General features: G+C 39.0%; 1 protein-coding gene across 1 annotated transcript in view; it reads left to right on the forward strand.

Annotated features, from left to right (window-relative positions):
* Positions 1-14,529, forward strand: part of Stt3b (STT3 oligosaccharyltransferase complex catalytic subunit B) — a 72,100-nt gene that overhangs the window by 42,576 nt on the left and 14,995 nt on the right. The window contains exons 5-10 of the mRNA XM_041676972.1: positions 1,828-1,927; positions 8,403-8,501; positions 9,681-9,827; positions 11,133-11,181; positions 12,340-12,494; positions 13,302-13,513. Coding sequence (XP_041532906.1) covers positions 1,828-1,927; positions 8,403-8,501; positions 9,681-9,827; positions 11,133-11,181; positions 12,340-12,494; positions 13,302-13,513 — 762 coding nt within the window. The remainder of the gene's footprint in view (positions 1-1,827; positions 1,928-8,402; positions 8,502-9,680; positions 9,828-11,132; positions 11,182-12,339; positions 12,495-13,301; positions 13,514-14,529) is intronic.

Here is a 14,529-nt window from a genome sequence, read left to right on the forward strand (position 1 = left end):
AAACAGAAGGATGAGGAAGACTGGATGTTCTCTGGCCCATTGTGTTCTCTTTTCATTCCTTAATGGGATGAATTTTCTGTGGTGTCTAGGCCAGAGAAGAAGGAAATGAGATCCCAGAGTGAAAGATCAGCAAAGGATGAGCAAGACCACTTTAAAACATGAGATTTGTGTTCAGATTGCTTTCAGTTTGTCTGTCTGTCAGTGGACAGAGATGAGGTGGCATATTGATTTTCTGCCTGCACTTTCAGAATTCCCCAACTCCGTAGAGTCAGTACCCAAGTATTGTTCGTGCACCTGTGTTAACCCATACACTGCCTCATAACTTGTAAATAGATTTCTGAAGGGGAAGGTTCAGTGTTACTTTTTTATACTTCTGCCTCTTTTTCAACCAATAGCCTATGTAGTTTTTTATGTGAAAATGAACAGTAATTTAATTGCTAAAACTAATTTTATAGAATAAATAGGTGTATCAGTTTTCTGTGGTCCTTCTAAACTGCTTAATACCTGGGGTATGTATTGTGCCCTGTGCTTAAGGAAGTCACTTTTAATGTTAGGAATATCCAGGAGACTCTTAGAGCTTAATGCTTAAGCTCAGGATGACATTGGGTTTGGTGGGGAAAAACATGTATGTGACTAAGCAGTAAACAGGTGTGTATGTCTATATATTATGAAGTAACTGTAGGTCCTTAGAAGTTGTTTTGAAATATTTTTGTACACTAACACGTCCTCATGATGACTTTGTAACCAGTGAATTTTTCAGCCTTCTAACTAAACATACTGATGACCTTTGATCCTTTTTTGGATTTTTGAGATATGGTTTCTCTGTAGCTTTGGAGCCTGTCCTGGAACTTGCTCTGTAGACCAGGCTGGCCTCAAACTCACAGAGATCCACCTGCTTCTGCCTCCTGAGTGCTAGGATTAAAGGCGTGCACCACCACTGCCCAGCTGAGCTTTGATCCTAAAAGAGCTCTTTTCTGTTTTGAGCACATGAAAAGTCAGTCCTTTGTAATGGTTGAGAGTGAACAATTGACTTTTAAAAATATTTATTTAGATTTGAATAACCATGGTTATTCTGATTTTTTTAAATGTGCATACATATAATACAAGTCAAAGACATACGTGTGTATGTATGTGCGTGCATGTGCGTTATATTTTAAATACAGTTCTCACTTGTAATCCCTCTTGAGGCTGCAGCCAGCCTGCGCTATTAAGAACTCTACAGTGTGACCGAGGGTGTAAGTGCCCTTTTAGCTGAGTCACTCACTGACCAGTGCCAGAATTCATTTTTCTTATGCTTATTGAACTTTCTTTCAGTAAATAGATTATCATAGATGAAATAAAAACTTGTTATTCTATTCTAAAAATTTGATATCTATATTCTAGAACTCATTTCCAGGACAGTCTATTTTCTGCCAATTCACAATTATGTGATGTTCTTAAACCTTCCTATTAACTTGAGCTATTCTCCAGTAAGTTTAAAAAAGTTTACTGGGTTTATAAGATCATGTTACTTTACTTATCAATAAAAAAAAAAAAAAGAACTGTAGGTGGGCAGTGGTGGCACTCGGGAGGCAAAGGCAGGCAGATCTCTATGAGTTTGAAACCAACCTGGTCTGCAAGAGCTAGTTCCAGGACAGGCTTCAAAGCCACAGAGAAACCCTGTCTCCAAAACAAAACAAAACAAAAGAACTGTTATGTATATATGCTACTTAGGAAAATTGCTAGAAATCCTAGTGTTATATTTTCTCATATTTATGTTGTCATGAATTTATGTTATGTTTTAGGAAGTGAGAGAAGCCATGTGTCTAAGCCTCTCTTTTCCCATAGGTCTCTGCGTGGGGAGGTTATGTGTTTATCATCAATCTTATCCCTCTCCATGTGTTCGTGCTACTGCTAATGCAGAGGTATAGCAAGAGAGTCTACATAGGTGAGTTGTTCCACCTTTCATGCTCGTTCTTAGTAAACGGACTTTCTGCTTGGTCCGTATTGCCCATGAAAAGGTAGTAATTTTTTATGTTTAAATTGCCTTTTGTGTTGACTGCACGAGATCCTTCTTAGAAAGCAAAAAACAAATAGAAAAGGGGGAGGGTCATAAACAGACCTCAGATAGTCACATGAAATATTAACAAATAAAAGTAGGTTTTTGATTGATTCTGATATGGCTGGGCAGAGAGAGGGAAAGAGACAGAAACTCATTGGAGCATGGAGTCTAAGGTTTGTTAGAGACACAGTGCAGTCTAGGCAGTCAGAGGATTGCCCCTTAGGTCTGAGCCTTGGTAGACGTGAAAGGTCTCTCTAGTGGCTTACTGTTCTGCTTCTCTGATCTTCAGCTTTAAACCTGGATATCTGTCTCTGAGTTTTTATTATTTGTGCAACACATCCTATAAACTAGATACATTTTAGCATGACTGGGGTGGTTTTAAAAGCATAAAGTGATTCCCATGCTTCCTAGATTGATCCCTTTAGCAGTGATGATCTATTTTGAGTTTTGCCTTCATGATAAATGAACCCGGCCAACAGAAGTGCTACCTGGATTCCTAAGAGTTTTGACTTGGCTTTTCATTTGTTTAAAAGTCCTAAGTGTTGGTTACAATAAGCGCTTTCCAGGGGAGAGCCACTTTGTATTCATTGCTTGAAGGGCTGAAGGTTTCTGAGTCTTCCTTTTCATAGGTGTGTTGTATTAAGTAGATATTTTAGGGGTTCCCTCAAGCATTACATATTTAATTTACAAAGAATAGTCTAACAGTATCTTCCTTCTCAAGACTCAAGGCATGTAGCACCAAGGGTCTTTTTTTTTTAATATTTATTTATTTATTATGTATACAATATTCTGTCTGTGTGTATGCCTACAGGCCAGCAGAGGGCACCAGACCCCATTATAGATGGTTGTGAGCCACCATGTGGTTGCTGGGAATTGAACTCAGGACCTTTGGAAGAGCAGGCAATGCTCTTAACCTCTGAGCCATCTCTCCAGCCCCCAAGGGTCTTTCTTAATTACAAACTAAACAAAAGTAGAAAATGCTTTGGTGCTATCATAGGTGAACCCAGTCTTCCTGAGAATCACACCTGTCGTGTTGGTCAGGAATGCTTCCTATGTAGAAGCTAGGAGCCTTAAAGTAAATGCTTAAGTCTACTTAAGAGCTTACATACAGTAGATAAACTAGTGTTCTGGCTCACTTAAAATCTAACACTTGGGAGGCCAAGGCATGGTAGATGTCAGCCTTGCTCAGAGAATTTCAGGCTACCCTGGGCTAAAGAATTCTGACCTTCTCTAAGCAAAAGGAAAGGAAAGTCCTAAATGACTTTTAGTGGAATAAATTTGTAGTTTTGGTCTTTTAAATCTGTTTTGCTTCATTTGTAAATTATGTTTGCTGATAATTGTCTGTTGTACTTTTTGACACATTAGGTTTAGTTATTGCATAGCTGTGGGAATGATTGAGTCACAGTATTGAGTCCTTTGCAGTAGAATCAGCCAGTCCTGGTGGCTGTATGATTTTAATCCCAGAAATCTGGAGGCAGAAGCAGGCAGGACTACATAGTGAGACCTTGTCTCAAGAGAAGAGAGGTTGTGTAGATTTCATGAGTTCTATAGTATTCCCACAGTGTGTTTATAATCTCCTTGTAGTCTGGCATTGTCCCATTAACACTTGTCAGAACTAATGAATTCCTTGTGCAGGGCAGAACTAGAATTTTAAACTTGCTTTTAATTTTATTTCGAGCGTATTTGTTTTGGCTACATGTATGACCCTACCTTGTACGTGCCTTGGTGTCTGCTGAGGCCAAAAGAGGGCATGAAATCCCCTGGAACTGGAGTTACAGCTGTAAGCTACCATTAGGGTGTTGGAAATTGAACTCAGGTCCTTTGAAAGATAAAGCCAGTATTCTAAACTGCTGAGCCATCATCTCTCCATCCCAGAACTAGAATTTAAATCTGGATGTATTTCCTCTAAATTCTTATCCTTATCTTCCTATTAGGTAATAGCAAGAAGATTTATTTTTCCATTTGAAAATGTGATTTTTTTCTCTGCTCAAGTATTTTGAATAAAGTCATTTCATGCTACCTTTACATTTTTGGAGCTTGTAAAATGTCAGTTTCAGTGATGTGTTCTATGCTTGTTGTAAGCAGTGCCCTGGGAAGGAGCTCTCACAATCTGTGCCTGCTAAGCTGACCTGGTATTTCCCTGCTAGTCTGAAGTGTTTTTCTTGTTGCCCTCTGATACTGTTTTCTCACCATTCTTTACCCTGAATATTTGCCAAAATTCCCGGTAACCGAAGCAGTCAGAAAGTAACAAGGTGACTTTATTAAGTTAACTTTTCAACATTCTTACAGACTTTTGTGTTGTTAGTGATCTAGTAAAACTGACTGGATTTGTAAGATCTTTCTCTTCTGTATCTTGTCTGACAGAAGGATATTTTTTTAGCCATTCCCATTAAACATTGTCCAAGAAATTAACTCAGAAAGACTGACAGGATTAAGTAGTAGGTTAATGTTAATGAGTTTGTGTGTTCATAGATCCTTCTCTAAGTTTGCAGGAGGAGGAGGAGTAACTTAAAACTCCAGAGAAGGGGACTGAGAAAATGGTGATGGGCACTGTGTGAGGATCTGATCCGATCCCTAGAACCCATGTGAAGCAAATATGGTAGCTCCTTAATCCAAGCATTTGGGGTATGCAGCAGCCAAGAGATGTTGTCTTCTGACCTCCACATGCATGCTTTGGCATTCCAGTATAAAAGATGGCATAGAGAGTACTGCAGACTGTCATGACCTGTCAGTGAGGTGCTGAAGTGAGAGCAGCAGGGGCTCTGTCACCACTTAAGATCGGTGGAGCTGGAGTCAACTGTGCATTAGCCAAGCTCCATTGCCTCTGTGCCCTTGGGATGCAAGTATTTTGGGTGGAAACATGATTAGGATTTCTGTAGATTTCTGTCTCTAATCAGAGTGGTTTTTTCTTTGGGTAAAATGAAACTGTACATGTGAATAAGCCCAATTGTTTTAGGGGGGGGAAATTAGTTTCTAACCAGTCAGAAGCGTGGTCTGCAGCAATGACTGCCAGAAACTGTGCTTCCACAGGATGGCAGTGTGGTAGCACTTTTATGATGTAATGAGTGATTTATGATATTGTTGGGTTGTCATCTTCTTAGAGCACTTCTTTGATGGAATAGTAAAGAGTTAAGAAAGAGGTTATCATAGCTAGGTAGGAAGTTGTACTACTAGGTGGGTCAGGGTTCTCAGAGGAGTTGTAGGAAGAATTGGTGCTGCAGGTTTTTACTGCTGAGGTCTTGTAAGAGCACAGTAGTGCACCTTTTGTATTACTCTACAAGCTCCTTCTTACATAAGCCCTCCCCTACCACTGTCACAAGCACTAACTACATGTGCTATGGCTGGAACTGTCCATCTGACTTTACCAACTTCTGTAACTTAGAGGCTAGATGGAATTGATCTTAATAGGATATTCTATTTTTAAAATGTCCTGCTTATCATAGATTTAAGGTCTTTTTGCAAGCACACTATTGGGTGCTTTCATATAATCTGGAAAAAAACATGCTTTTATTTTAATAGTGGATGGAAGTTGTGTTTATTCTTAACCGAATTTCTTCATTTACTTCTACTCAAGTGAATCTAATTTTCCACTTTGTTTTAAAATGGAAGTCTGTAAATTATGTCAGTTAAGATACTGAGATGTATGTGCTGTTTTAGAAATTCAGGGAGCACAGTAGCTTAAGTGAGGTAAACTTGTGGAGCTTGGTCAATGGTCCCAAACTTGATCGGGTACACGTGTTTTTCTTTGTGCTGAAGGGGCTCTGTGAGGTAAGATGTGTATTTCTCCTGTGTAAACCCTTCATAGAGCCAGTGATCCAAAACTAGAAAGTAAAGCTCGAGCTGACAGGGTCCAGCTGTCTTCACCAGTGCTCTGGACCACAGCAGTGTCCCAGCAGATTGGTTTCACTGGTGCAGGTACATGGAGGTTGAGCAGTACAAAGGCCTTTCAAAGCTGTGGTATCCCTATTACTTTGTTTGGTATCAGCCAAGTAATAAGAACTCAACTCCTCTTTGCTTCTTTAAGCTCTCTAGACTGACTATCCTTCCCTCAAACTCATTCCTGGCACTCTTACTATTAACTTGAATTCTATCTAATGTGTTTGTTTCCATAGAGACTGGGGTCTTGTTACTTGGTTGCTTTGGGTGTCTCATGGTCCTGCAAATGCTTTACCACTGGACCGCATGCCCAGCCCTGGATGTTTCCTTCTCCTTATTGATAACAGTGAATGTGAAGTTAGCATGAAAGTGTAGTCTTCCTCTTTTGAATATTCTGGAAATGAATGTAAGCAGTCTCTAAGAAGTATTTTGCTTGGGTTACCAAACTGAAATGCTTACATTGCCAAATACAGACTGTGTGTATGTGTGTGTTCATTTGTTTGTTCCAGTATACCCCTTATGATAAACCTGAAGAATGTAATTTGCTAGGCAGATGGGGTAGAGGCTCTCTTTTTATTGTTAAAAAAAAAAAAAAGGAGGACTCTAGAGTCAGACATAGATTTGTGATTGCCTTGCTCTAGAAAGAAGGGAACCAAGAAGCAACTGTGTAATGGAGGTAGAGTTTTCTTTGGGGAGTATGATGAGGGTATATGTTTGGGTGATTCCACAACTTGTGAACACTTCAAGAGCCCCGAATCATTTGTAAGGTAGTTTTGCTACTTCATTTTCTCCTTAGGTTTTTTTTTTAAGGAATCACTTATTTTTTTAATACAGTTTGTATTGTCCATTATAGATAGTTAAAGTCCTATAAGCCTTGCTGAATTCTGTGTTTGCATTTCTAAGAGGTGATTGCACTGTTTGGTGTGTGCAGGCTTCACTGAAGAAAGCTTATTCCTCCTATATGCTTTCCTGGTGGTGTTGGTGTATGTTCATATTTAGGTCTGATTCTTAGCTCTACCCTGTAGAATGCATATTGATAGTAGTGCATGTGGGGCTCTAAATGGGGGGAGGGGTGTTAATGATCATACCCAGCTTTTGTTCTGTATTGACGGAACTAAAGTATTTGATTTTACATACTTGGAGGTCACATGGTAAACTTGCTTCCCCCTCCCTCTCCCTTCTCCCTTTCTGCTTCTGAGCTGTGTCACAGCTTTAACACAGATTAGTTAGTAAAAGAAGGTTACTAGAAGGCCCCTCGACCACATAAGCAGATTCAGAATTGTGAGAACTTGGGTTTTATTTGAGTATCTCACAAAGAGCTATACCATTCAGCATGTGTCTACAAAGTTCACTCTGGTTGGATGGTGGAGCTGTGGCCTTCATTAGCTCTGGCCCTTTCTATTAGATTCACTAACTTATCTTCCAACACAGTAGTCATCACTTACCAAACAGCTTGGGAAGTAGTTGTAACATTTAAACTAATAGCCCGCAATTTACCTTCTATAAGTGGACTTCCTTTAAAAGTAAATAAATATAACTACGTTAGGCAGGAGAAGTGAAGTGTGTGCTCTCCACTGTTACAGAGCATAGCAGACAGAGGTGATGGAGTGACAGCTTTTACTCCAATGCTCCCTAGACTTCCTCTTCATAGTAGTTTATTTGCCCCAAACTGATTATCAAGTACATTTATGAAAGGGATGTAAATAAGTCTATGAAGAGAATAATACTTTTGCATCAGCTTATTTAAGATAAGCTCTCTTTTACAACTCTGAAATTTTACTTTCAGTGATTCCAAATACTTTCTAGCCAGATTACCTAATCCTGATCTGTGGCATGTAAGGGGAAAACCTTTTTGACACAGGTTGTCATCCCTCTTCAGCAGTTCTATGCGTTAGAATCAACCTAAGCTAAGGAGGACCACTGTGGAGAGCAAACAGCCACTGTGTCAGACTCTTGCTTCCCTGACTGGCATCTATTCCATCATGCAGAAAGCCAGCTGTATATCCTTTATAAACCCTTAAACCTCTGTACAAAGAGCAGTAAGAGACTGACGGAAGACATACAATACTGGGTTCCTTTGAGACCAGCAGGTACTCTTGTAAGTTAATGATAATGATAGGTGTTTGTGAAGCTGTGAATATTTTGGATTAGTAACCTCAGCAATGATAGTTACTTAATACACATGTAATTGTATAGTTTCTTGGCTTCTATCAATGATTATTATTGGTGGATTTTTAAAAACTTGATTCCATTTTCTAGAAAGGAAGTCTCTGACAGAAACTTAACTGAAGTCTACAAAGAACACTTAATACTTTAAAAAATGGATAGAATATTTATGATTTATAATGCACATCAAATCAATCACTTCAAGAGTCTGTTCTTAAGTTGTGTTAAAACTTTTCTAAAAATAAGACATAAATATATTTATGTGTTGAATACTTAATGGCAGTAGTAAATTACCTTATTTCCTGTTTTGTTTTTATAGCATATAGCACTTTCTACATTGTGGGTTTAATATTATCCATGCAGATACCTTTTGTGGGATTTCAACCAATCAGAACAAGTGAGCACATGGCAGCTGCAGGTATGGAAAAGTTTTTGAAGTTGAGATGAAAGGACATTGTCAAATGTTTTGTCCACTTAAAATGTGTGTGACCTTGAAATCATTTTTTCTTCTATGTTGTTATTAAAAATGGGTTTCCAGCTACTTTATTATATCCTGATTTCTAAGAGACTTCAGTAATGTTAATTGTTCTACTTTGCTTCATATTGCTGTGATAAACACTGATCAAAACCTCCTTGAGAAGGAAAGGATTCATTTGACCTAAGTAGCTCGCTCACAGTCCATCACTGAGGGAAATCAGGGCAGGAACTGTAGCTGAGGGCGTGTATGGGTACTGCTTCCTGGCTCCCCATGACTTGCTCAGCCTGCTTTTCTATACAACCCAGGACCACCTTAGGGGTGGCACTGCCCACAGTGAGCTGAGCCCTCTGACTCCAATTATTAATCAAGACAGTACCCCATGGGCCAGTCTAATGGAGTCATTTTCTCAATTGTGGTTTCCCCTTCTCAGATAACTCTAGCCTCTGTCAAGTTGAAAAAAAAAAAAAGTAGCCAGCACATCAGCCCAGAAATAACTATAATGTTTTTTTTTAATTTATTTATTTATTAAGGATTTCTGCCTCGTCCCCACAACCGCTTCCCATTTCCCTCCCCCTCCCCCGATCAAGTCCCCCTCCCTCATCTGCTCGAAGAGCAATCAGGGTTCCCTGACCTGTGGGAAGCCCAAGGACTGCCCACCTCTATCCAGGTCTCGTAAGGTGTGCATTCAAACTGCCTAGGCTCCCACAAAGCCAGTACGTGCAGTAGGGTCAAAAACCCACTGCAATTGTTCTTGAATTCTCAGTATTCCTCATTGTCTGCTATGTTCAGCTAGTCCGGATTTATCATGAGAAGTATAACAAAATATACAGGTTAAAGTATATAACTATAATGTTTTAAGTTAACAATGATGCTTGGTAGTGTCAGTATGCACAGTTGTCTGCTTTCCTTGTCTGGTACATTCTGATCACTTTGGGAAAAAATGTGCAGTAGGTTTTTTTTCAGATGCATTAATTGTAGGTTAACTGTCAGTTGACACAGAGAATGTTGGTAGATAGAATAACTAATCTCTGGTGTGAAGGGTACGGGGTCTCCTAAGCTTTGTGAGTGGAAGTGTTGAAATGGCATTGTTGTATTCACATGAGCCTTCTCTTTAACTAGGTGTCTTTGCATTGCTGCAAGCTTACACTTTTTTGCAATATCTGAGAGACCGATTGACAAAGCAGGAGTTCCAGACCCTTTTCTTTTTGGGTGTCTCACTAGCTGCAGGTGCTGTGTTCCTTAGTGTCATCTATCTGACATACACAGGTAGGTGCCATCGCCTGTAAAATACAAGTTGTGTCTCTAGATTATTGTTTAAAAACAGTCTTTCACGGGTTCTTCTCACATGCTGCATTTATCCTAGTATCAAATACTGTACTATATCAATTACCAAAAGTTTTAAACCTGAAGAGCATATTACAAATTGCAATTTAAAAAAAAAAAAAAAAAAACCTCCATTTCTGATTTTAGAAAAAAACGAGTTTATTTAATTTTACTGCTTTTCAGGCTCTGGTAAATCCACAAACATCCTTCTCTTGCTGGTTAAAGACCCCAAACTATTGAAGACTCAGCATCTGTGATAAGCTATGCATGCTTACCTTCTCTTTTGTGCACTCTCTCTTACCTTGGAGATTGTTGGCCACATCATTTCAGCATGCTTTGGGTCCAACTTACTCTCTAACCTGAGCTCACAAGTCCTGACCAACAGCTCCAGTTTTCCCTGGAGTATCCATATGTCCAGATAATACACAGGTCCAGCACAGAGTGAAGGAGGTGTGACTAGAGTCAAAGAATTAGCTAGGTGTTTGAAAATGTATTGGCACCTCTAAAATAAAGCCAACATTGTATGAACATTGGTTTAAATTATCCTTGGCTAAAAGTGACAAAGTTCTGAAAATGACAAATTTGGGTTGGTGCAATGGCTCAGCTGGTAAAGGTACTTTCTGTGCAAGCCTGGTAACCTGAATGTGGTTCCTAGAACCCAAGTCCAGGTGGAAGAGGAAAATCAACACCACAGAACTGTCTTCTGACCTCCACATGCGCACTGGAATGCACCCAATACCAACAACAACCATAAGAATTGTTGTTGGTATTATCATGGCATGCACCCAAAAGACACCAGTAATTATTGTTGTTCTTTTATTTTTGTGTGTATGGGTGGGTATTTTGCCTGTGTGTGTGTCTGTGTACTCTGTGTGTGCTTGGTGCTCACAGACACCAGAATAGGATATCAAGTCCCTTAGAACTAGAGGTATAGACAGTTGTGAGATGTCATGTGAGTGCTGGGAATCAAACCCAAGTCCTGGAAACCCAATGCTCTTAACCACTGAGCCATTTCTCCAGTCCCCAAAGTGTGTGTGTGTATAATTTTTATATATACTTTTTAATTTACAAAATAAAGCTGTACTCCAGCATTTAAGGGGTTGAGGTAGGAGAGTTGCTAGAAGTTTGAGGCAAGCTATAGGCCCAAGAGGCTATGTAGACTAATCTCAACCACTACCACCACCCCAGAAAGAGAATTTACAAAATAATAAAAAGGCAAATAATTTCCTCTCTATTTTTTCCTTCAAGGTTACATCGCACCATGGAGTGGCAGGTTTTATTCATTATGGGATACTGGGTAAGTTCAAATATACTAATTTGACCTCCTAGTCAAATAACTTTCTGCTCTGTGTTCCTAGATTATGAGCATTTCAGTCACTGCTTAAGCAACAATAAATACCAGGCTATTTGAAGTGAATGCACTGTTGTTTTGAGACATAAGCTTTATATTCCTCCTCTGCTATGGCTAACTCCTCATTATTTTGTCAGCACAGCACATGTATAGTTTAAAGATGGGGACTTTTTTAAACTAATGAATATAAGATTTACATCTTGAGTTTTGTTAAGGATAAGGTACTGTGTGACAAATATATATGGCATAGGTATGAAGGACTTTTTGTACAATCACTTAATTTAAACTTCTGCTTAAAAAATTTGAAATACACTAGAATATCTGGCACATTTTTGAAGAGTGCTATATAAAAGGAACTAATTTTTAAAACTTGGGTTTTGAATTAGACTATTTCAGTGAAACTTTGTAAGATGTTGACCTAGTGCTGAGAGGATGCCACTGTTTTTGCAGTTGCTTTCTAGATGACCCAATAAAGTCCTACCACGACTTATTTATCTGGCGTCCTTCTGATAGGATACCTAAGGGCTGCTGTGCGAATGTAATCACAGAGTGTAAACTTTGTGGTCAAGGCTAAGGAGTATGCTGTCTTTCACCTTTGGATCCCGAGGACTGGAAGCAACCAGTTACAGAAGATTGTTCTGGTTAAGCTAAATTCCAAAGTTGATGTGTGTTAGTTACATTTTTTATGTAATTTTGACTACTTTGGAGTCTCAAGAGTGTTTGCAGAATGACTTCTATTCTCACACCCACACCAGCCCCTTGTCTACAAAGGCTTTGGAACACAGGAATTTATGGGTAACACCAATAAGAGGTGGATCAACTCATTGGAGTAGCTGTAGGCAGTAGAGCTGGACTACAGATGCCTACCTGAGCAAGGATTAGAAACCAGAGCCAGCAATTCGATTAGCTCTAGATAGCTCTGCTTGAGGGGGCATATTAGCTTTAGATTGATTTCTACTCTAGCTATAGCAGTTAAAATACAAGTTTAAATAAGGAAATTTGGGGAAAAGAGTAATGTCAATGATTAAAGAAAATTTCTTCATCTAAAAGTAACTCCTGTTTTATCCTTTAATTGTAAATAGTAATGAACTTTTTTAATATCAGGTATGCAAAAATACACATTCCAATTATTGCATCAGTGTCTGAGCATCAGCCTACGACTTGGGTGTCTTTCTTCTTTGATCTACATATTCTTGTATGTACCTTCCCAGCAGGCCTATGGTTCTGCATCAAAAACATCAACGATGAAAGAGTATTTGGTAAGATTTTTTTTCCAATAAACTCTGATTCAGAATAATTATTTCTTGTCCGTTTCGAGATTACTTTAAATGTTTTGTTTTTCTTGACTTACATATGTTATATTCTAGAATATTTTTCTCCTGTTTCATGGAAGTGCTTGCCCAAGAAAAATTAGTTGAATTTTCAATGTATATATGTTCTAATTACTACTTTTAAAATGTAGACTTGGCATATAAATTTTACCTCCTACCCACATGAATATTTTCAGTAACTTCAAGTGATGTGGGAGTCAGATAGTTCATTGGCTTTCCAGGCCATTAGCCTGAGACTCAACACCTACTCCAGAGCTCTGGCCAGTGAAAGGCGAATTGTCGTTAGGTGCTGCTACCTGACATGTGTTCATACGTCATGTCAGTACTCTTCTTACTCATTTGCTTTGAAGAAGGCTTTGCACCAGATATTGGTGCTGGCTTTCTTAGGCCGTTTTTGGTTCCATAAACTTAGTGTGCCTAATGATGTAATGCACAAATTCAGTGTTAGCTGTCAGCTGTGGATTTTGTAATGTTTGATGCTCTTGGCAAATAACAAATTACATTTAATTTTTCCCATATATGTAATTAATTAAATTTGAATGATAATACATTTCTCTAAACTGGTGATAGTTTTTATTTAGTTTACTCAGTAGGACTATATGGTCAGTATGAACGATTTAGAAACAATTGCTTTGTGAGATGCCTATTGTAGGTTTTTTTCTGTTCTATGGTATTTAACATGTAGTTTTCTGTGAGCATCTTCCCCTCGGTGTTGAAAGAAACCTGTCGTTGCAGTTGCTCTGTATGCGATCAGTGCTGTCTACTTTGCTGGAGTCATGGTGCGGCTGATGCTGACTCTGACCCCAGTCGTCTGCATGCTGTCTGCAATTGCCTTCTCCAATGTTTTTGAGCACTATTTGGGGGATGACATGAAAAGGGAAAATCCCCCTGTGGAGGACAGCAGTGATGAGGATGACAAGAGAAACCCAGGAAACTTGTATGATAAGGTGAGAGGTTGTGCTGTCTCAGTCTTTCCGGTACAGGAGAGTCTCCAAGTGGACGCATGCTGAATGAGGGTACAAACTAGCAGTGATAGCTATAGTTTCTCTCCATTACTTGCTTCAAAATGTAAATCCTAGTTGACTCTTAAGCTCAAAGTAAACAGAATGTGTTGGGAGGAAACCACTTGTTCTGGCCACTTAGCCCTGAAATAATCACACAGAAACTATATTATTTAAATCACTGCTTGGCCCATTAGCTCTGGCTTCTTATTGGCTAACTCTTACATGTTAATTTAACCCATTTCTATTAATATGTATATCACTACAAGGTCATGACCTAACAGCAAAGTTTCAGCGTGTCTGTCTCTGCTGGTGGCTACATGGCTTCTCCCTGACTCTGCCTTCTTTCTCCCAGCATTCAGTTTACTTCTTCCCCCACCCCCCTGTCTATCTAAGTTCTGCCCTGTCAACACAAGGCAGTGTCTTTATTCACCAGTGGTATTCACAGCATACAGAGGGGAATCCCACATCATTTCCCCTTTTCTGTTTAAATAAAAAGGAAGGTTTTAAGTTTAACATAGTAAAATTACATAAAACGGTTATCAAGCAAGAATTAAAGTTACAATATTTATATCTATTTTATCTTTTATCATAACTAAGGGAAACTATAAATTCTTCAAATGCATCAAAGACTCCAGAAGGATATAATATTACCTAAGTAAACAGGAAGTGTATTGTAAGCAACTTCTAAAACTCTAGACTTGACAGAGATATCTCACTGTCTGGACAGTCACCCAAAGTTCTTCTGTATCTTTGGAGCATCCATCTCCAGCTTACTGGCCCATAGTATCCAGCAGACTTCCATGAAGCGGGAAATTTCAAAGACAGTTCTGCCTATATTGGCAGTTTGTCAGTCACTTTTTTTGTGTGTCATGCAGAATGTCTAGTGGACTTTTCCTTTAGCAGGAACCCTGAAGAATCATCTCACTTTTAGGCAAGTTTAGCAGTCATTTCTCTGGGGG

The sequence above is a fragment of the Microtus oregoni genome, unplaced genomic scaffold (assembly GCF_018167655.1).
Source record: "Microtus oregoni isolate MIOR12 unplaced genomic scaffold, Mior012 000028F_ref0000031, whole genome shotgun sequence".
Taxonomy (NCBI): domain Eukaryota; kingdom Metazoa; phylum Chordata; class Mammalia; order Rodentia; family Cricetidae; genus Microtus; species Microtus oregoni.